This window comes from Lissotriton vulgaris, chromosome 7, assembly GCF_964263255.1.
Source record: "Lissotriton vulgaris chromosome 7, aLisVul1.2, whole genome shotgun sequence".
Lineage (NCBI taxonomy): Eukaryota > Metazoa > Chordata > Amphibia > Caudata > Salamandridae > Lissotriton > Lissotriton vulgaris.
Genome location: NC_141695.1, coordinates 1692507872 through 1692530545, shown reverse-complemented (window position 1 = coordinate 1692530545; position 22674 = coordinate 1692507872). Strand labels below are relative to the sequence as shown.

The following is a 22674-nucleotide window of genomic DNA, read 5'->3' as shown; positions in this document are numbered from 1 at the left end:
ATGGATTGACTTTGTTCTTTTAACTTTTTGGTTGGTGAGGTTTACATTTTTCATTTAAATAATGTATTTATTATTTTATTATCTCAGTCTTATTTACCATTGAAGTTTTATTTAATGTTTATACTGACGTGATAAAATATTATGTTTATTATCTATATAACAATATATTTACAGTGCTGGTTTAGATTGTGTGGCAGTTTTTGTGAATTTTGAGGATACTATTTATTTTATAATGCGCTTCTGACTATTATTTCCAAGTAATCTACTCCATTGTAGTTTAATAGTTTGACTTTAAATTGTAGCATATTGTACATTCTTTTATTTTTTTGCTATGTTTAGGTGCAATTTGGCTTATAGATTGCTCAAGTCACAGCAGTTGGTCACTTTTCCCCTTTTGTAATGCTCCTATATATTTATAGAGTGTAGGTTGGGGTTTGCCTAGTATGGACTGGAAGGCATTGTGCCATCCTTCCAATGTGTTGTTGGTAGTGGCTTCATGCCAAGGTGCTGTCAAAGACATTCAACCATGGTATGTGGAATTTGGGTTGGCGTTCATGTCCAGAGCGATGCAGTCTGCCAATCCAATTGCCTTAAAAACAATCCATTAGAGGGCTTATTTTGTCTTTGTTTTGTTGATAGAAAGAACTTTCTGTAAGAAAATTGTAGTTATTAGCTACCCACCCCTGTGTCAGGGACATAGGAGAGTGCTAACATTTTGTTTTATTTCAAAAGCAAATTGGCTGTTTGTAGCATAATCTACACTTCATGGAGATTTTTCGAGGTGTTTCTATATGCTTTCATTGAAATTGTATTATCTTCCTCCTATGGCTATGTGGTGGTAAATTTTTAAAACAGTTTGAATCATGGCTTGTCCAAAGTTTATGATTATTTTTTTGAGTAGTACTTATTTGTTTTATATTTAATATGGTTTAAGAGTTTGTAGTTAGTGCTGCTTTGTTTTTTTTGGTAGTAGAGCTATATTAAAGGAATATTCGTGTTTTGATATACAACATGTATTGTGTATGTCTGAGTGAATGGTTTGGTACACATTTTGAAGGTCCGTCCATCATCTAGGTTTGACAGCGGCTCAGTTTTAGTAAGTTATCTGCTGAGAAAATATAAGGATTCATTTTTTAGCTTGTCATGTAAAAGGTAAGGTTCATCATTATGTGCCATTTTTAAATGTTTAGGTATTTCTGTCTTGATATCTTCCAGGGGCAGGAGGAGCATTGCAGGTGTTTTTCCCCATTTATACAATTACATATTTTAAAGTGGGTATAGGTGGTGGTTGGCCTGTGATGTTTTCTGGGAGTTTAAACTGTATACCTTTTAGGATTTTGGTTGTGGGCTCATGGGAGCTACTGCTTGCCTCTCTTGTATCTTGCAATACCACTCTTACTTCTATATTTCTGTCATATTTGGGGGTTGTTTGTGTTCCCTTACATTAACTACAATATCATCTTTTGTAGCGGCCCTCCCATAGCATGCATTTAAATAGTATTTCGCACATTTTGAATTCACATTTTCTGCGAATGTACTTTCTTGGGTGTAGGTGTAGCACATGTGACTTAGTAACTGCTTTCCTTTCCGGGATGTTACATATTTAGCTCTCTCTGTCACTGTATATAAAAGTAGTGTAGTCGTTTAAATAAATATAATTATTTTGTTACTTATATATACAATTATGCAACAACTTCTATATTTTTATACTTACATGTATGATCTTTTTAAATGTTTCACATTATTTTGTAGCTTTTCCATTGGGGTGTTGTAAAGTAGAGCAGGTGCTTTCTTTTCTTTTGAAAGAAAGAAAAAGTACAAGTTTCATTTTAAATGTTTATTTGTTGGTAGTTTGTAGAGGCTAAGGTAATTAAGTTCATTTTTACTTGCTATTTGGGTGAGTTTATATTTTTTATTAATTTATATATATCTACTTTGTTATATCTTTTTTCTGGTTTGTTATAGGTGTTTTTTTGGCAGGTTAATACTTTTTGAAGTTGTAGTGTTTTCTTTTGGAAAATACATGTACATAGACAGAAGTTGGAGATTGTTTTGTTAATTATTTGCTATTTGACATCTTTAAATGTATTTACAAGTAAGATTTATTTTAAATAATAACTTTTACTTACTTGGTTAGGTAGTTGTCAAGATGTATATATTTCTTCTTTAAGGGTTTGGACAGGTAATACAGCAGAGCTTTCTCGTCTTTCAGCCTTTGTTATTTTTTAAGTTCTTAGTTAATCAAATTAGTGTGCTTTTTATATTGTTCATTTAATTGTTAATCTGATTTTATTGGTTACGGTTGCTTATCATTTTATTTTATTGTTTAGTTTAGTTTTAGTGAGAACACTATGTTTATCAATACTCCAAGCAATACAATCCTCTCTTTAAATTTCATCCTTCACATAATTTTCTAATTGTTCCATAGAAATTAAATTGATCACATCTCTCATACTCCACGTTGAAGGTGGTTTACATAATACATTGGTAACAGTGGAATCCTACTTATCTTTATTTACAAAATACTTGTAGGGTCAAAATTTATGAGTAAAGGGAATCAGATTAACTTTCAAATTATAGATATCGATTTCAGTAATAGGGCAGAATACCAAAGCAATGCTTAGTTCCTCATGTTCACCCATATCAATTCCTTTATCGTCTCTGCATCATCATTGATTCCTTTATTTATTTTTTCACTGTGGGAGGTGGGTTTCATTATATGTTCATTCCTCACCCTCCTACCACTCCTTGTTTTTCTCTTCCTTTTGTAATGATTTGATTTGCAAATAAAATGTTTATTTGTTCCAAAAAAATCATGTGTCTGTTTCCCCACACTTTCAGATTTAACTCCCATTTATTTCAGAAACCACTTTGATAAACTGGGTGTACTGGCTTGATTAATATGCTCCTATACTAGCTATCTGTCCTTGTTCAAGCAGTCATATCCTTCTGCGAAAGTGTACATGGTGGCCCCTTTCACAGATTATAGAGTCTCTCGTAAATGTTAGCTGTTTCCTTAAGGAAAACTCCACTTGATGCCTATGTAACATCTTATCCAAATTTCATAGAAATTCCTTAATCTTATACTTTGGTAACAAGGCTTTTTTAATTGTATCTTATCTGAGGATTATTTTATAAATAATAATGGGCAGACAAAGGAAGGTATAAATTCTCATAATCAACACATTGCTAACCACATCTCTTATGGTTTGGGGGGATACCAACCTATTACACTATTTTAGCAGCTGTTTCAAGCAGGTTGGCCTAAAACAATGACTGTTCCAATCATTTTACGTTTGAGAGCCTACATGGACTCTATACTGAGGGAAAGTAAGAGTTTGTTTATAACATAATTAGAGATAAATAACTATGTTATTTTTCCATGTTGGATTCTTCAAAAATAAAGATCCGTGATTTTATCATGCACTCAAAAGATGTATGACACTTATATAGTTGATGAGATCATAAAGAAGAATTTTTGGGGGGTGGTATTTAAAGATGTAAAGAAGGTGGAGTAGACTCACCATTTTTCATTCCCTCACTCATCCCAAAAACCCCAATTTTGAATTTTTCTAACTTTCAAAGTCCTTCATTTTTGCAAAGAGAGGATCTACCTTCAGGGACTAAACTATTATAATGCAGATTCCAAAATATTTCAAAGAAACTTATTGTTATATAATGTCAATATTGGGTGAATGTGCTCTAAAGGTTGCTCAGGACAGAAAGATGCATGATTTTCTGCTATTCACTTGTAGCTGTGGCCCATAAACCTTAATTCACCTCAATGAGTTGTGATGCATTTGTAAATGGAAGTGTTGGATCTGAAGATGCCAAAAAGGATATCAACTCAACATTGCAGGTATGGAATGACAACAAGATGGTAAAGCTTGAAGCCTTTGGACAGTTTGTGGAGCTTCTTTTATAAAAAGCACTACTAACTAATTGGTTATTAAGGTTGCTTGATCCTGTAATGTATTGCCTTTCTAAATAGGATAGCTAAAAGAGCATCCCTGGAAAGTAAGCCTTCCTTTTCTATGAACACTAGGCCTGGTTAAAAAATTACATTACACAGGCAAAAGTAATGAAATTATGGGAATTTCACACTATGTTTGTCATAAAATTTTCCTGAAAGTAGTCATTTTGCAACTTTTATGCTAGTCACTTTAAAAATGTACAGCAAATGTGCCATTCGCAGTAAAAATGTACCTTGAATGGATGGTAACAACAAAACACGAGTGGCTGTTGTACTCAATGCTTTTATTTAAATGTGTCCTCGCATCAAAAAGTGAAGCGACGATGAATTTTGCACAGCAATGTAGTACAAAATGACAGATTTGTATTTCACGTAATTATATGTAACTTTGCTAATTTTTGCCCAAATTTCAAGTAATTACACACACCTAATAAACACATAGCGAATCAAGTAAGCATTGCGAGTTTACTGGTGATATTGACAATGACTGGTGCTTGGAGACTGTAACTGACATTTATTCAAACCTATGGAAAAATCTTAGGTCTGGAATTGTGAAGATTGATCATGATGTAACATTGACCTAAATACAGTAGAAAATACTTTGGATGATTTATCAATTGCCCATTCACCTCGACAAATTAGGACTTGCTGAGAACGATGACTGGTTGAAATGTTCTACTTGGGGTGCAAATTTGCATCATATGTTGTTCTGGTGTCCCTTAGTAGGATCAGTTTGAGAATATGCCTGTTCAGACTGTTTTTTGTGAATATTTTCTTAGATTGGAAAATACTTTGTTAGGCCCTTATTAGGAGTATGGCAGTCCATAGGACAGCCGTACTCCCTCTGGGGGTCCGACCACCGCCACCATGCGGGCCCGCCCACAGTATTACATGTGTGGTGGGAGGAACCCCATAGGACCACTGGTTTTAAATTGATTTTAGTCGCGATTTTGTACAAGTGCACTCTGCACTTACCCTCACTCCAGGGGTCGGCATTACAAAGACGCGACTGCCATTTTGGGAGGAGGAAGCAGGTTAACAGGCTAGTTGTTCGCCCGACCTGCCTACTTAACAGGAAGCTGGGGCTAGCGCGCAGCAGACGCGTGCAGCGGGCGCGCCACTGGCACGCCGAAGGTGCACCTAAGGCAAGCCCGTCTGTGCCCATCCGCACATGGCCCGCGCACAGTGCCAGCCCCCTGCCCGTTTGGACACAAAGGTTCCCAGGCGCTTTGTTGACTAACAGCACACTACACAGCCTAACCCACTGTGCATTTGTATTTGACCTGGCCGGAAACCTCCATACGATTATGAAATGAGCCCTGGATGCAGGACAAACCTACCGAGGTTTACTGCTCAACAGGAGAAACTTACACAGTATATACGTGAAGGTAGGAAAGGGTGTCTGGGGAAAAGACTTTAAGTGTTTACTACTGAATGCAAGATTCTTAATTAAACACAGTATTGACTGTGCGTCTTTAATTGATAAAGAAGTAATCAATATCGCCTTCATTACAGAGTCATGGACGGACAAAGCCTCCAGTCCAGACTTGGTGAAAGCCACGGCTCGGGCAACCTTTGCTATACACTAAATAGGCCGCTAAGAAAGGTGGCGGCTTAGCAGTAATATATCAAAACTCCTCAAACGTAACTTTTAACTGTTCATCCGATATGGAATGCGAAGCACTAGATTTTTGTTTTTACCTTTCTCGCCACTACACTTTTAAAGGCACTCTCGTTTATAGACATCCTGGTCCCAGAAAGGGTTTATAATGCAAGCTGGCAGCTGGTTGGAAAACGAGCTGAGTGCATGCTCCTATGCTATATTAGGGGATTTCAATTTCCATTCAGAAGCTGAAAATCATCCAGATACTTTAAAACTACTAGACCTAATGAGTGCCGTTGACTTAAAACAACTGGTCATTGGTGCTACCCATGAGGCAGGGCACACACTCGATGGCATATTTTCCAATAATGGGCAGTTAGTATTCACTGACACTCTCCTGGTGGTCTGGTCGGATCATAGGGCAGTGCATTTTGAGGTCACGCCTTCTGACCGAGGTACCAAGAAACCAGTAAAGAAACAGACGATCAGTAGAGCATGGAATAAGGTGAAAGCCAATGAATTACATGACCAGCTGACCTCTACCTCTCCTACTCTTCCGGTAGATTTAGATGAGCCCACGTCTGTCTATACAAACTTGCAGGAAGCCGCTAGTAATAAGTTAGCGCATAAGAAAACCCTCCATCATAACAGGGACCGACCTACGCCACTTTGGTATACCCAAGACCTTAGAGAAAAAACAACAAATGACCTGTAAGCACCTGGAAAGAATCTGGAGGAGGGAGTACAATGAGAAGGAAAAAAACAAATACAATAAAAGCCTAGCACAGTATAAGCAGCTACTTCATAAAACGAAACAAGAGTTCTTTGCAAATAAAATTAATTCTGCAAACAACTCAACCAAAGAACTATTCAAAACAGTTACGGCGCAAGCACACCCAGCCTCCACTTCCATCACAGCGAGTCAAGAATTGTGTGATTAGATAGCCAATTCTTTTTTCAATAAAGTTGATGACATTTTCTCTACATTCATAGGATCTACAAAGAAGACATCGCTTGTAGACACGGCAGACCTGAAGATTGGAAAAAGCACAGTGCTTCAGTTCTATAACTTTACACCAGTCACAGCTTCAGACATCCACACACTTCTGGTGAAAGCAAAATCAGTGTCACCAATGGATCCGTGCCCTCCCTCTATTCTAAAACTAGCACCTGAACCAGTCACAATAACTTTGACGGCCATCGTAAATGCTATGTTTTCAGAAGGCTACTTCCTTAAAGCCTGGAAATCAGCATCGATACTTCCTCTGCTGAAAAAATGAATCTGGATCCGAACGATTCTAACAATTTTAGACCCATATCTGGGCTTCCACTCCCTGCTAAATCTCAGAAAAAATAATGAACACCCAACTCAGTCGGTTTTTTGAAGAGGGCCAGGTGTTGGACCCTACCCAGTTAGGATTTCGGGGGGGACACAGCACAGAGTCTGCTCTCCTTAAATCCACTGAAGAAATCTGGGCTACTCTGGATCAGGGAGGAAAAGCTGCCATGATTATGCTGATCCTCTCTGCGGCCTTTGATATGGTCCATCATGTCTTACTGATGGACCGGCTGCACGAGATTGGAGTAAAGGGTGTGGCCTGGAAACTAATCAAATCATTCCTAGCCAGCAGATTAGTCACACTTGGAGATTTTACTGACAAATCTTTCTCCCTTCCTTGTGGAGTCCCTCAGGGGTCGTCTATGAGTCCAACTCTTTTTAATATATATGTGTCACAGTCAGCCCCCCTTTTGAATCCTTTTGGTTCAGTCTGACTTCCTACGCAGATGATACTCACATTGTAGTATCACTGCTTCCAGATGGAATTCAGGAGACAGCGCCCGCTTTCATAACTGCATGACAGGGGTGGGTAGCTGGATGGCCCAAAATTGCCTCAACCTTTACTCTAATAAAACGGAGGTGGTACTTTTCAGGAATGATCCTAAATTTTGGACCCCGACATGGTGGCCAGACTCACTTGGTCCTCTTCCAACTCCCACTAGGAAGGTAAAAAATCTAGGAGTCATAATAGATAACAAACTCTCTTTTAAGGATCAAGTGAATGCAGTGGTCTCAGCCACATCATACACTGAAATCATGCAAAAAAAGATAGCCAAAAAATAGTCATTACTGCCTTAGCCATGTTCAGACTGGACTTTTGTAACAGCTTGCATCTAAATATCCAGGAGGGGCTTATGAAAAAATGTAAACTCTTGCAGAATGCAGCTGCTAGACTGCTTTCTGGCATCTCAAAATATGCCTCAATCGTGGCAGAGATTAAACGGCTCCATTGGCTACCTGTCAAAAAGCGAGTTTTGATTAAGGCTCTGTGTGTGGTTCACAAGTCACTTCATGGAAACGGACCTTGTCACCTGATTCAGCACTTCCGCTGGTATGTATCCAGAAGATCATTGCGCTATTAAGAAGAAAAAATTGTTTCTGTACCCTTCGCAAAAAAAGCTAACTGGGGTGGCAGAAGTTTTTTGGTTGGTGCAGCCAAAGCTTGGAATGACCTTCCTCTGCCTCTCAGAAGCATGACAAAACTATTGGACTTTAGGAAGGCCTTGAAAACATGGTTCTTCAACGCCTAATGACTAGTTGTATCCCCTCCACGCTCGTGCCTCAGCAAGACATCAAATATAGCGCCAGGATACCTCCGGGTAGCAGTGCGATCCATAAATGTCAATAACACTAACTGCGACCGCCGGGAATCCAAGATCCCATGGCAGTTGTGCAGTAGTCAGAGGCTGAAATATAATGCCAGTGCCCCAGCGGTACCACTGGACATATTTAGAGTAGCCTCTCCATCGCCCTTTTCATGGCGGTGAGCCTGTGTAGTAGTATGTATAATGCATACATCGCGTGGAGGTCTGCGCAATGTACATTCACTGTGTGTTCTTGCGCATTCAGCCCGCATTGTATAGTGTATTGATTCAAACGTTGTGGTTCACGCATGGAGGGTTCGCCCTGTAGGATTCTAGCGATGACTGTTAGTCACCGTTGGGCTTCCTGTGGAGCGGACGCTTCATGTGTAGGGTGGAGTATTTGTTATCAATAAACTGGATCTTCATCGTATCTGGATTCCTTTTGATTCTTTCACTTAACAGCCTGCCATGAAAAGGGTGGCAGAGAGGCAAATAAGAGGGCCGTAACCAGACTCTTTGCCTCCTCTGGGCCTGAGGGTGCATGCAGGGGGGGGGGGCACATGTAGTGCCCCTTTTGATTTGCACCCCCAGTTCCTGCAAGGTGTGGCATGTATGCAACACTGTGCAGTAAGGTGCAGTCGGTGCTCTGACAGTGGTGGTCTGCATGTTAGGGTCCTCTATGAGCCTAACAGACTGCTGCTGTCAGACCGCGGCAGGACTACCCACGAGACAAGAAATGAAGTCCTAATCCAGCAGGCGGCAACACCTCAGCTTCGGAGGTCCTACAGTAGAAGGCGATTTGCACCGTCCGCTGAAGGACTGACAAATCCTAATAAGGGCCTTAATGTTCAATGATGTTTTGCATCATACAGATATTCTGCCAGGTTAAAAAATATGGAATATGAAAGCCCTGATGATCAATAAGTTTGTCTGAAAAATTAGTAAAGTATAAATCTAAACTTAAAAAGTAGAGCTAGTTGCAAGATATGCTTGATCTAACCCCAAAGGAAAGCTTGTCACGTGAAATAAAAGGCCTTGTTGGTATATCCAAGTACAGGGGAACCTTGGGAGCTTGGGTCTGAGTATACAGCAACAACAAAAACACAACCAAGGGGATCGTTCACCAAGCAACCTTCACAAAAAGTTTATTTTTTTTAAATTTTAAAACAGAATTAGCCATTCATAACAAAACTCAATCATGTCTTGTTAACATTGAGTGCTAGTTTAATTAAATAAGAAAAATATATGCAGAGGCAAATATATAACAAATAAAATGGTTTACTTTTTTCTACAAATTCCATTAACCAGTTAAATTGCATAACCTATTTCCAGCTCAGTAGATGAAAAAGGGTTTATATTTTTTTACTATACAGCACTCATAGGAACCAGAGAAGGACTTTAAAAACAATTTTCAGCGAAGGGGTCAGGTGAATTCTGGCCCACTTTTGCTGAAACAGAATCAATTGTAATGAGTAATCCAATGATAAAAATGACCAGAAGAAGCCAATTCAGTTGAAGGTTTTGTGATGGCAAGTAGTGGAAACACGTTGATGTGTTGGTACCTCCGTTAATTAATACGTGAGACCATCCTCAGGACTACTGTTAGATAATAGTTCAACAAACTTGCATAGTAAGGTCCATACATTAATTCAATTTAGGGGTGGAGATATTCAATACGACAGTCATCCGGTTGTTCATGAGCAATTACTGATGGCGCAAGTTTGGATTGACTGGATTCAATCTCGATCATGATATGGAATTGATCGAAGTTTTTGGATGGCTTTGGATGATATAGTGCAGGCCCGTCCCCAGTCAAGGACTTGCTTTAAGCTTCCGCCCTACTAATGGTGATCCCCCAAGCCTCCTCTCCAGACTTTCCCACAGGTTACAGCAATGACTCGGGACCCAGGAATCCAAGGGAAAACTACCTAAAGGGGATAACCAGCCTAGTGTTGACCTGTCCAGAACTTATGTTTCAAGAGTCCTCCTGATTCATCTTTTTAGAGAGCCGATCCCTCGATTGGGCCCTCAATGAGGAATCAAACCCTTCAGGCACTACAGTTGAAGCACTCTATCCTCATAGTCTCCAGCTAGAAACTCCTCAAAAGACAGAACCTATTCTGGGGTACTTGTGTTTTTATCTATAGGGGACATAGCCAGTTAGTTCAAGCTCGACTATTCCTATCGAAGCAGGACCAAGGCGTATTTGCATATTGTTTGCCTCTGCAGTTGCATAGTATACAAAACCCAAATGCACTTTAACATTGCCAAGGGTACCTTCCAGTTGAAGAGCTTGATAATAATAATAATAATAATAATAATAATAATAATGATAATAATAATAATAATAGTAATATTAATAATAATAATAGTAATAATAATAATAATAATAATAATAGTAATAATAATAATAATAATAATAATAATAGTAATAATAATAGTAATAATAATAATAATAATAATAGTAATAATAGTAAAAATAATAATACTACTAATAATAATAATGATAGTAATAATACTAATAATAATAATAGTAATAATAATTCCATATTGGTAAACCGCGATGTATCACCCCTACGGGTATCTAGGAGCTTATGACCGTTGGGGAGATATAAGTGAGCTATTGCCCAGAGTCACATGATGCTGAGCTCACACTCTACCATCACCATTTTATTTTTTTAAGTGAGATACCCTAAATTACCACTGGCTGGGTGTCATTCAAGCATCCCAGCCATCATATTTTTATTTTGTTACCCTACACAAACAGAAACATCCATCGCCGGCCTCCCTCTGCCGCCGTGCCAACGTACTGGGGGGCATATTATCAAGACTGGGCGATAAAATTATCGCCGCTTTATCGGCAGGAAACTGCCGCTAAAGTGGTGATAATGGGCTTGATAATATGATCTAGAAAATTCCCATAGAAGCCCAGGTTAGATGTCTAACCTGGGTTTCTATGGGAATTCACAAGGGCATATTATCAAGCCCATTATCGCCACTTTAGCGGCAGTTTCCTGCCGGTAAAGCGGCGATAATTTTATCGCCCAGTCTTGATAATTTGCCCCTGAGTTTGTTTGCATGCCTATCTGTTGCTATTGATAAAGAGGAGCAGTGGGGAACTCGGAGTGGGTGACTCACTCGTGGCAGCTGGAGTTTGCAATTGCTCTCACAACAGCACACAGAGGAATGCTCTCCTGCAGCAAAGAGAAATTCTCTCTGTGAAAAGGTCATCCTTGAGAACACCTGGCTGGCTCGGCTCAACTAGTGTTGCCACAAATGAGTGCTTTTTCAGCATTGTACAGTTTTGTCTCCATCCCTTACAAAATGATCAGGTTTATTCGATCCATTAGTATTCCATGTTTTCTTTTTTGATTGAAATATTTTCATTGATATTGATTGTCTTCACATAAACTACCAAAGATAGAAAAATACAGCAATATTATTAAGATATTTAACCACCTTTATCTAACAACAACACCCCAAATCAGCAATTAAATAAAGAAAGTTTGCAAATAAAACAAAACTGAACATGGGTCTGAACTGAACAGATTTCCTAACCATATTTCTTCACCTCTCTAGGTCATTTGTTCTCCATTTGCTGATTCCCCCTTTTGAACAAGCCAATGCCTTGATCTACCTCTTGGATTCACCTGTCTTTCCTATAGGTCTCACCGGGCATGAATTTTTATGAATCATGAGCCTCTCAAACCCTGCAGCTCACTGACCTCTACGCCGCTCAAATGCACCATTTTTATGTGGGTTGCCACCTTTCCCGTGTTCTATGTATGTATTCATGTATGTGATATTTCTATAGTGCGAACCTAGCCAAAAGGCAGCAAAGCGCTGTGCATCATCAAAGACAAGCATAGAGTCAATGAGTAATAGGATCGGAAGCTGGGCTGACAATGATTAATGCTTTGTGATGTAGTGTTCTTTAAAGAGACGAGTCTTCAACTCTTTCCTAAATTGGAGCAGCGATGGGGCGGGCCTTATATATACGGGGTTGTTGCTCCAGATCCTGACTGCATAGACAGAAACGGCCTGCGGTTTTGGTTTGTTTTTTGTTCTACTCCTGTTTGTTTGATCCTGGATTTTTAATACGGCTTGAAGTGCTCTGAACGTGCTAGGAGGTGGGATGCTGGTAAAGTACAAAACAGCAAATTAGTAATAGTACTGCTAAAGCCTTTAAGGCTTTATTGATTTCAGGAGCAGCCAGTACAGGACATACAACGGGATAGGGAAAATAAATAAATAAAACCACTTACCTCGCAAGCGCTAGGTACGTGGCTTAGTTTATTTGCTTATTTTATTTTCCCTATCCCATTGTATGTCGACTTCCCCCACCCCACACTAACACTCGTACCTGCACCAGTTACTCCTGGTTCAAGTCTTACAAACTGGGTTGGATCAAGAGGTGACTGTGGTGGACAGCCTGAGAACTAGAAAGTACACTGTCCAAAACCTTGGGGTCTTTTTTCTAGATAGGTAGACTTGTATAGATCATGGGTGGTAGAATGCTGTACATTCTTGTCTTGTTTGCGATTTCCTTTTGAAGGTGCCCTTGACTATTCCTTATAACAACACAAAGGCCTATTGGGACATTAACAGTTCCACCTTATTGGCTTATTTATAAGTTATGGAAAGACCTATGTGCATATCGTGGGCACCTGCTACAAATGTCAAGGGAATCCCCCCTCCCCAAATATTGATGAAAGGTTGATGAAAGCACTGCAGAAAGAGCATGACAAAGGAGGGCACAGGCACTATGGCATTGAAGTGGTCAATAATGATATTGATATTCATGATTGATTATAATGATTAACATTGATATACTTATTTAGGACTAATGTGAAGCCCCTGTGCTAGCTTACCACACTATGGAAACTAGCTGGAAGTTTAAAAGGCACAGAAATGTATAAAGGTAGGAAAAGTCTGGAATTTCTTTGTTATTGACAACTTGCTAGCAAATCTTTAGCAGAAGGGCAGTTAGAAAAGCTGTGCATTCAGGAGTTTTCTAAACTAACTAAGATTAGATACCGCTGTGAAGGTGTGGTTTTAGTCACTCTAAAGTCTGGGCCCCCGGATGTCGAAGGGTCTCTGTTAGACACGGCATCCTTGGCTTGATTTCCCTCTAACTTTTTGCCTTCAACCCTCCTGTTGTGATGACTTCGTTTTTCTGGCTTTATGGCTCTGCACACTTTACCACTGCAAACCAGTGCAAAAGTGAGTGTGCTCTCTCCATAAAACATGGTAGAACGGGCTTATACCCAATTGGCATGTTTAATGTACTAGCAAGTTCCTAGTAATGCAACACTACCTGTGCCCAGGGCTTGTAAATTAAATGCTATTGGTGGGCCTGAAGTACTGATTGTGCAACCCACTTAAGTGACCCTTTAAACATGTCTCAGGTCTGCCTTTGCAGCCAGTGTGTGCAGTTTTAAACTGCCATTTCGACCTGCCAAAAGAAATATTTGTCAGACCCAAACCTTCCTTTTTATAACATATAAGTCACCCTTAGGGTAGGCCCTGGACAGTACTGCCACTCTGCTGGACTGCTGACCTGCCGGAATACCGCCTTGTGGGGCTTCTCCCTTGCTGGATTGCTCCCAGCTGCTCTGCTCCTAGTGCTTCCCGTCTGCTTGAGTCAGAGGGATTTCACCTGCACCCAAGACTATGAGAGTGACTCGAAAGGCTTGTCTGGTTGTCTCCTGTTCAGAGCCAGAGGGACATAATGGGCTCCCAACCACCTAACTCAGCACCCAGACCTCACTGGAGAAAGCCCCTGACCTCAGGTGGTGCCCCTCAGGTCCTAGATCCTTGGTGTTGCTTCAGTGGAGCTGAATTGAAATGTTTCGGCTCTTCACGACCATGAACAGCCCATTAGTGCCAAAACCTTGTCATTCACTCGAGCCCGCCAACGCAAACTTCCGTCAAACCGACCCTTCGCTTGCAACATCGACCAATCATGGGAAGTGCCATTACAAACTTCCAGACAAGAGCTGGTGACAACAACAGGATCTTTCTGCTACAGAGGTGACTTTTATGATGTTAAAAACAAATGAAGCATCCAACAATTATAAAATTTAATAATAACCAGGATGTCTTGGTAATGAAAAAGGTATTAAATACGGTATGAGGTCAGGGCACCCAGTATAGAGGCCTGGCCTCGGGGGATGGGGTCCCAAGGCCAAAAACCAACCCAGGGAAGAGGTGCCCTGTGTCTCCATTCCTTTATCAAAAAACAACTAAAAATAAAAAGCCAGACCCTGAGGGTGGGGTCCCTGGAGCCATAAATGGCCCAGGGAGGGGAGCAGAACACCCCCTTCCTCATTGTAAAAAAAACCTGGACCCAGGAGATGGGTTCCCTAGGGCCAAAATCAGCCCAGGAAAGGAGGGGCACATGCCACTCTTCCTTGTTCATATAAAAAAGAAGAAACTACTGGCACGAAGCCAGAGCCCCACCCCCTTTCTGCACCACTCTGCAATCGCGCCTCCTGGTTCACATCTGGTTGGAGGATAAAGTCCCCTTGGGTGCTGAGGGTTTCCTGGTGGCCAACAAGACCTCATATTACCTCCAGGTAGTCTCACACAGTGCGATTGCTGAGAGGTGGTTTGAGGCCACACACCCTTTCTCCATCACTCTGCAAACACAACTCCTAGTGCACAATTTTTTAAGGAATGACTTCCACTTTACTCCTCAGGACTAAAGTGGACTTCTTCTGCCAGCCAGTAGTGTGCCAGGAGGCATGTTTGCAAAGTGATGGAGAAAGGGGGCATGGCCTCTGACCACCTCTCAGCAGGCCTGCTTTGTGGGACTTAATGCAGGTAACAGAAGGGGTAGCTGGCCCCGAGGACCAGCGTGGGGGCCAACTTCCCCTGCTGTTACCTCCAATAAGTCCCACACCGCGGGATTGCTAAGAGGTCTTTGAAGGCCCTGCACCCTTTCTCCAGCACTCAACAAACACGACTACTACTTTAAAAAACAAAAAAGAGCACTGAAAAACCAAGGGTTACAGGGACGTTATAGTTAGGAATCAGCATTTAAAAAACCTTAGAAATTCACTGAAATAAACAAAGTTTAAAGGGACGTTGTAGATGAAAATTAGCATTTGAAAAACCTTAGAAATTCACTGAAAAAGCAAAGGTTATAGGGACATTATAGTTAGGCTCAGGTTTCACTCGTACAAAACCAGTGAAATTCAGCCATTATAGTTAGCGAGCTAACAATAACTCACGTCCCTGCAATGCACTACTTATGACCTCACATATTACATCACGCATGACATGGTCAGTGACATCACAGATGACATTTCAAATGACATCACTAATGACAATACTATTGTTATCATCCACAGAATCTTTGACACTCCCACTCAAACCCCATTTAACTTTTCATACACCCACTCTAACTTCCACACTACAATTCTCAAACCCATACCAGTACTTACCAGTACTTACACAGTCACTTACTGATGTATAGATCAACACACACATCCACTCACTCACCCATACAGCCCACTCATGCACCCACTCACTCACTAATACAGCCACTGACATATCTACTTATACACCCATATAGCCACTCACACACAGTCAGTCACCCATAGAGCTACTCACACACATACTCACTCACCCATAGTCAATCATACTTACTTACCCATACAGTTACACATACACTCACGTACTTACTCATACAGATACAAATGTGTACTCACTCACCTATACAGTCACTGACACATGCACACACAATCACCCATACTGCCACTCTCACATTCACTCACTCACCTATACAGTACCTCACCTACCCCATCACTCACCTAAACTGCCTTTCACATACCCAGTTACTCAGATACTCACCCATATACCACTGACACATGCACTCACTCACCGACACAGCCATACACACACTCACTCACCCATACAACCCTTCACACATGAACTCACTAACTCGTACAGCCAATGGCTAACCCACTCATTCATTCATATTGGCAGTCACACACACCCTCACCCACCCACACAGACACTCTGACTCCCATAGAGCTACTCAGACAACAAAGCACTCACGCATACAGAAACTCACATTCTCACTCACACACCCATACAGCCACTTATACACCAACTGCAGAATAATTATAGTGTTCGAAGAAAGCTCAATTTTACCAGCCTGCAAATATTCCCGTCCATTGCATTCTTCTCCTAAATCATTGTTTCTTGGTGTGTTAGTACAATTGGTTCTCTTACAATGGGCCATAATCTCAAGTCCCAGAAAGCATTAGTTTTTTACAGGAAACCCTACAACTGCAAAATGTTTTCCTGATGTTATTGAGCCATCTGGTAAGCTTAGTTAGAAACTGTTTCACAAAGAAAGGACGAGGGACCATTTTACTAACATTAGTTAATCTCGGACAACACCGATAGGATTTCCCAGTCACAGCCTCCAATTTTCATGCAGATTACAATTGGACAGCAAACTTCAATTCTCTGATCTTCGCGGTGGTCAGGGGTCGATTCAGGGTTGATTGTAATTAAAATACTCCCCTCTAACAACCTTTGATTTATTAAAATCCAGAACTTTCCATGGACTTGGAGCGGACAGACCTGTGACTTTTAAATCCAAAGAGTCAAAGTTTTATCTACTCGATCACCTGAAAAGAATCCAGTGGTATGAAAATGTGAGTTTTTCCTTTAAAGCACAGGAGTCTGAAAATCCCATAATCAACTGATTTTAATGAAGAAACAAATCTTGGCTTTTTGTCTCAGAACGCTTCTTGTTATGTTATGTTATGTTATTTTAATTTTGTATAGCGCAAATTACCACTTCCGCTTCCTGTCCATAGAATACCAAACATGTTACTAATTTTTCCATCCTGTGCTGTCATTTGAGAAATCAGTGCATTGTAAGTGTGTGACCTTTCAGTTGAACCAATAGGAGTAAAGCACCGTAAGTTAAGGATTCGTGAAAAGAAATGCCAGGCTGGAAACATCTTGCCCTGCAACCACTTGAGACTTAGCAAGCCGACATCAGAATTGTGGTCACTTCAGGACAGCTAGTCCCTTTCTTTTTAACTGATATCATTTTTCCATTGCAAGTACAAAGCATAACACAAGACAGTGGCATGAGTTATCAACGTATGGACTCACTAAACATCTGGCACTTCCCATGCAACATCTTTAAATATATATGCATACAATTTGCAGCCATAAGACAAGTGTGATTTTATTAGGCATGGGTGGAGTTTGCAGAGTTCTGTGAAGTTACTGAAAAACTCTGTTGTGCTACGCAGAGTTCTGCAAGCAGCATAGTGCGTTAGTTGCACCGTTCACCCTGATTTTTAGCACTGGGTGTTAGTTCCATGCTGGAAAAAAGCGTGAACGGCACCATGCACAGTGCAAGATGATGCTTCTTCGTTCTGCCGCTCGAATAGATGCTCTTTTCAAGAGGGAGCGTCCTCAACGAGAACGGAAGGTTTCCTCTCATCTCGCTGGGAGGTGGTCTAGCATTGTATTTTCCTCTTTCGCACTCTCCAACTTAAAGCTGGAAAGCGAGGAAAAAACTCTTCTCACCAAAAAAGTTTTAGAACTCCGCGTGCTCTGCAGTGTGCTGAAAACTCAGCAAACGGAGCAGAGTTCACCACTCAGGCCTAATTTTATGCAGTGAATAAAGTATGCATATGTTCTAGAACAGAGACCTTACTTGGAAAGTCGCAAATACTTCATGGGGGTTTCTTAGCTTTAATCACCCCCCCCCCCCCCCCCCGCCCCCCTAGTGTTTCAGAGATCCAGTTTGTATTTTTGAATCCTCTTATTATGCTTAGTGTTTACTTTTTGGGAAAAATATTTATTTCACCACTCTTCACCCCAGCAGAGTCAAACTAGTTCTAAAATAAAATTATCTGAGAAAATATCCATAAAAACATTGCCTCAGAAAGACCAACATAGGTCTATACCACAAGATTAGACAAAGCGTGTTACCGTGGCAGACTCAACCCAACCCTACTGGTCTTCCAGGGGCAACGGCCTATATGAATTGATCTTTTTCTTTATCTGCTTGTTTTTCTTTCTGCAACATTACCCCGTCCAAGCCTGCTGTACCTCTCACCTGGGGTGATAGCAGGCTGGAAGACAGCAACACTCTCTATGCTGGAATCTCCAAACAACTCCTACACAGACTCCGAACCATCCAGAACACCACCTCAAGACTCACACGCAACCTCCCACGCCACACCCACACCATACCGCACCTCAGGAAGATTCACTGTCTCCATGACCTTTGGGTCTAGTGTCAATTGTAAATAGTTTCAAGTACTAAGACAAGCACAATACGATTTGGTCTTATCAATTATTGTTGTCTTCAACATTACAAATGATATTATACACCTCATTATATGATTTAATGAAATGTTTATTGTGACACAGACCTATACCTCAGAGGTTTTTTTGTCTATAGGAATATGAATGGTATGTTTGTGGTGTGAAAGCTTTAGCGTGGATGTACTGTATAGTGATTTATATTGTAAATAGTTGTATCTTTTTGTATATTTTGTATATAGTTGTGATATGCACAAGAAATGTTGCTTGAAAAAATAAGAAATCTATTTTGAAAAACATTGAAATAAAGTAGTAACAAATGTTCTGTCAGACTGATATGCTTTATTCATACCAGATCTTTGGCAATTAGTACCCAAGTTAGTCCAGTACTGGCAATCGTGTTGTTAGTTTAGTCCCCATTCACAAGGGCAGACAATTCAAACTTCTCAAGCACACATACAAAGTCCTACACAACACAGAATATCTGAACAGCTGCATACCCTTTCACCAACCCACTGACACCTCCACTCTCATTCACTCTCACTCGCACACACTCCACACATCTGCAAAAGCAACATTGGAGGTCGCTTATTCTCCTGCATTAAACCAAAGACATGGACCGACCACCCTCAACACATCAGAGCCTTTTCCTCAATTCTTGAGTTCCGCAAGGAGCGGAAGACCTGGCTCTTTATATAAGCACCAAGCGGACCACACACCTACACACCTGCCCAAGCGCCTGGATACCCTCTCTGGTGATTAGGGCGCTATACAAATCAACATAACATAACATAGAAGTGGTGGGCAGTACGAGATGCTTGATCTGAAGGACACTGCAATGACTATGCTAATTTGCAGCATGATAATTTTGCCCCGATGGTTCACCACTGGCGGTGTGAGGAGCTTGCACAGTGACAAGTTTGCACTTGAGAGCAATGCGAGAAGCTTGCACAGGTGGGCAATGTAGGCGGTAGGCAGTGATAAATGATGATGTGACGAGCTTTCTCAGCTATTGAATCCATCAAACTAACAACCATCAAGTCCACATCCAAAATGCAAGAAAGAGCCAAAACGAATTTGACTTCATAATGTGTGCAATGCAAGAAAGTCTCCATGACAGGAGAGCTGCTGAATAATTATAAGCCACTGACTTGTAGCAGGTGCATGCAATTTAACGATGGTATCCTGTGCTTTGGGGCAATGCCATTTAATGGGCCCGGCACCACCATGAAGTAAAGTGTTGCTATCATGATCCGACTGGGCAACTGGGCAGGTCCCCAGCACCCACATTGCCCACGTGGCAAGGTTCAGATGTAGCACTAGTCATTACACGTGCAACAGAAGCCATCTTGTCCCCCACCACTTCCCCCCCACTGCTGTGCTGCCCCAACTCACTTGTTATACAGAACGATGTCCGGCCTCCAGATCAGCTCCGAGGGGATCCGGATCGACGTCACATTCTCATATTCAAGGGGGTCCCAGCGCAGCTTGTAGTCGTTCCACTCCTGAGCCCTCCGGGGAAGAAAGCGGAAAGACAGACAACAAAAGACAGACAACAAAAGAAGTTTTTGGTTACACAAGGAGCAAGGCAGGGTTCCTCAGCCAGGGATGTATCCAGGCAATCGCGACAAGAACATCGAGCGGACTCACCTGCTTCACCCACACGTTAGTCGTCATCATCTGGTTCTTTTCATCCTAAAAAAAAGGAGAGAAAGTTCCTTGTTAGAATGAGGTAACTCATCCCCCCATTCATCATATTCATAATTCTTTTTTTTTAATATAATGCATCCTGTTTAAAGAGAAGGAGCATACTTTCTGCAGGTTGAACAAGTTAAAAAATATATATAAGATCCAGAAGCACAAATAAACAAATGAGAATCCATGTGAAGTCAGAAACTTTGCATCAACAAAAACAAGGTAAAGTGTTCTGACTTTGCATGAAGTAAAATAACAACATCTGGTCTGCTGGAAGACAGAATTTGATGCTGCATAATGTCCCCTAGGCAAGACGTCATGCGACAGGAGGTCTCTGTGCCCACCTGCAGCAACCCATCCACTTACAGTTAGGAGATGAAAAGGGGAGTGGACAGTGCAAGTTGAGAGTACAGATGGGGGTTGCTGAAGTTCAGGAGAATACACGAGGGGGGCTTTTGAGGGTCACCATAGAGCACTGCCCTCCGGGTGGGAGCCTGGATCAGGTGGATAGGGCAGAGAAGGTAAGGTAGATCAAGCACTACCCTAAACTGTCCTTTGCAGCATTGTTTTCTCTAGGATTTTGGGGCTGGGGGGCAAAAATATTTTGGGGGCCCGGGGCAAAAATATATTTTGGGAACCCTGTTGGGAACAAGTTCGAATTTTATTACCCATTTTCTGATAATTCAAGGCCCATGATGGCAAACACAATTGAATCATATGGTGAAGGTTATGATAGAGAAATAGATAAAAAAAAGTGAAATAAATAAAAAAAGATCTCTTTCCCAGGAGTTCCTTGTAAGGTGGGGGCCCTGGACAATTTTGCCCATTTTACCAATGCCTTAAAACGTCTCTGCTTTGCTGCAGTAGGAACATAGTTTTGCAGCAGCGGAAGGGCACAGATATGTCTTCTTTTTCACAATGAGAGCTTCACCCTTCAAGATGTCCACATAGTATAAAAAATATCTAGCCAAGCTGCAAGTCCTGTAACTGAGGAACCTTACACTCTCTTACCCCTAAGAAGATTATGCTTGATCAGATGGAAACCAAAGAGGACACAAAGGCGATGCACCTGAGGAGCAGGGAGGTCTTCTCACCAATAACTAGTAGCTGCTCACATTCTCTTTGCCCCATTGTCAAATGATTCTGTGAACCCATCAACATGAGGTGTGTTTTGTCTTCATTGACTCTTGATCTTTTTATTTCTTGCAGGTGGCATCTTCAGACAGGCAGGTTTTATGGCTCTGGAGGTTATCTCTGGACTGTCTCAGCATGAGAGCCAGAGAGGTGGGTCACCAGGCTACTGGAGGCAAAGCAGGACATGCTTAGAGGTGAAACCATCCAGAATATTTCACCACAGATTTCCAAAAAGGGGATTGCAAAATGGCCCTTTCAGTACTTGAGAATGCTGCATCATCAGCTCATGGTCTATAGTACCGAAAATTGTGGACAGGCGCCACATGACCAAGAGTCTTTTGGCAATCAAGTTTTGGTTATGAATAGGCAGGTTGATTGCATGACCTTGTTGAGGTCAAGTATATCATCTTTTTTTTTTTTACAGATCATGCATTGATGAGCACACAATTGGTCACTTTCTTCTTAAAAGAAAATATATTGGGCTTGGATGAGTGGGGATTGTCTGGTCAGTAAGCATGTACAGTTGCAAATCTTTTTGGGTATTTCAAGTTCTTTTATCTGAATAAAGAGCCCGATTATGATGACGGTGAGACTGCCACCCACAGCCCGTGGGTGGCGGTCCCACCGCCATCGGAATGAGGATTTCCTCCCACCTCATAATGATGGCGGGTGGATGGGTGGCAGTCGGAGAGATTCAAGGAGCTTGTGGGTCCGTCGGAGGAACAGTAAGACCTACAATGGTGGTGGTATTTGCCAGGCATCGCAGTAGGTATTACAATGTTCCTTTCTGCCGCCCATTCATTGCGGTGAACCCTCCATGAAAAGGCTGGTGGAAAGAGACATTGGGGCCCATAGCAGGCTCCCCTTTTCCCTTGGCCCTCGGATTTGGGTCTACATATCCCTGCACCATGAGGCAGGCATCACTTGGTGCCCGCCACAGAGTGCAGGGATATGTGCAGTGTCCCCTTTTTGCACTGCTGCATGTGCTGCAGCCAGAAGAACCCGCCGCAATGCAAAACATAGGCATTGCGACCGCCATGGTGGCGGTTGCATCTTAATACCTGTGGCGGAACTGCCGACAGCGTGTTGGGCGGTCCCATTTACGAAAGGATGACAGTTAGACGAAAGTCTGACCGCCATCCTAATCAGCCCCATATTTCTCAATTGTACCAGGGTAGGATGTCCACTGGGGTGTGAAAGTGATAGAACTGAATTTTATCTTTGATACTAAGGAGTGAAGCAGGACAACTGTCTCCATTTTAAGTGGCCATATGCTCAGATTCCACGTTAGCACACATGCCTGTGAGGCTAACTTAGA

At 41.5% G+C, this 22674-nt stretch overlaps 1 protein-coding gene across 1 annotated transcript in view; it reads right to left on the bottom strand.

Annotated features, from left to right (window-relative positions):
• The window catches only part of CHRNA4 (cholinergic receptor nicotinic alpha 4 subunit), a 217445-nt gene that overhangs the window by 122707 nt on the left and 72064 nt on the right, over window positions 1-22674 (bottom strand). The window contains exons 3-4 of the mRNA XM_086932815.1: window positions 20178-20222; window positions 19923-20032 (exon numbers count right to left, since the gene is read on the bottom strand). Coding sequence (XP_086788941.1) covers window positions 19923-20032; window positions 20178-20222 — 155 coding nt within the window. The remainder of the gene's footprint in view (window positions 1-19922; window positions 20033-20177; window positions 20223-22674) is intronic.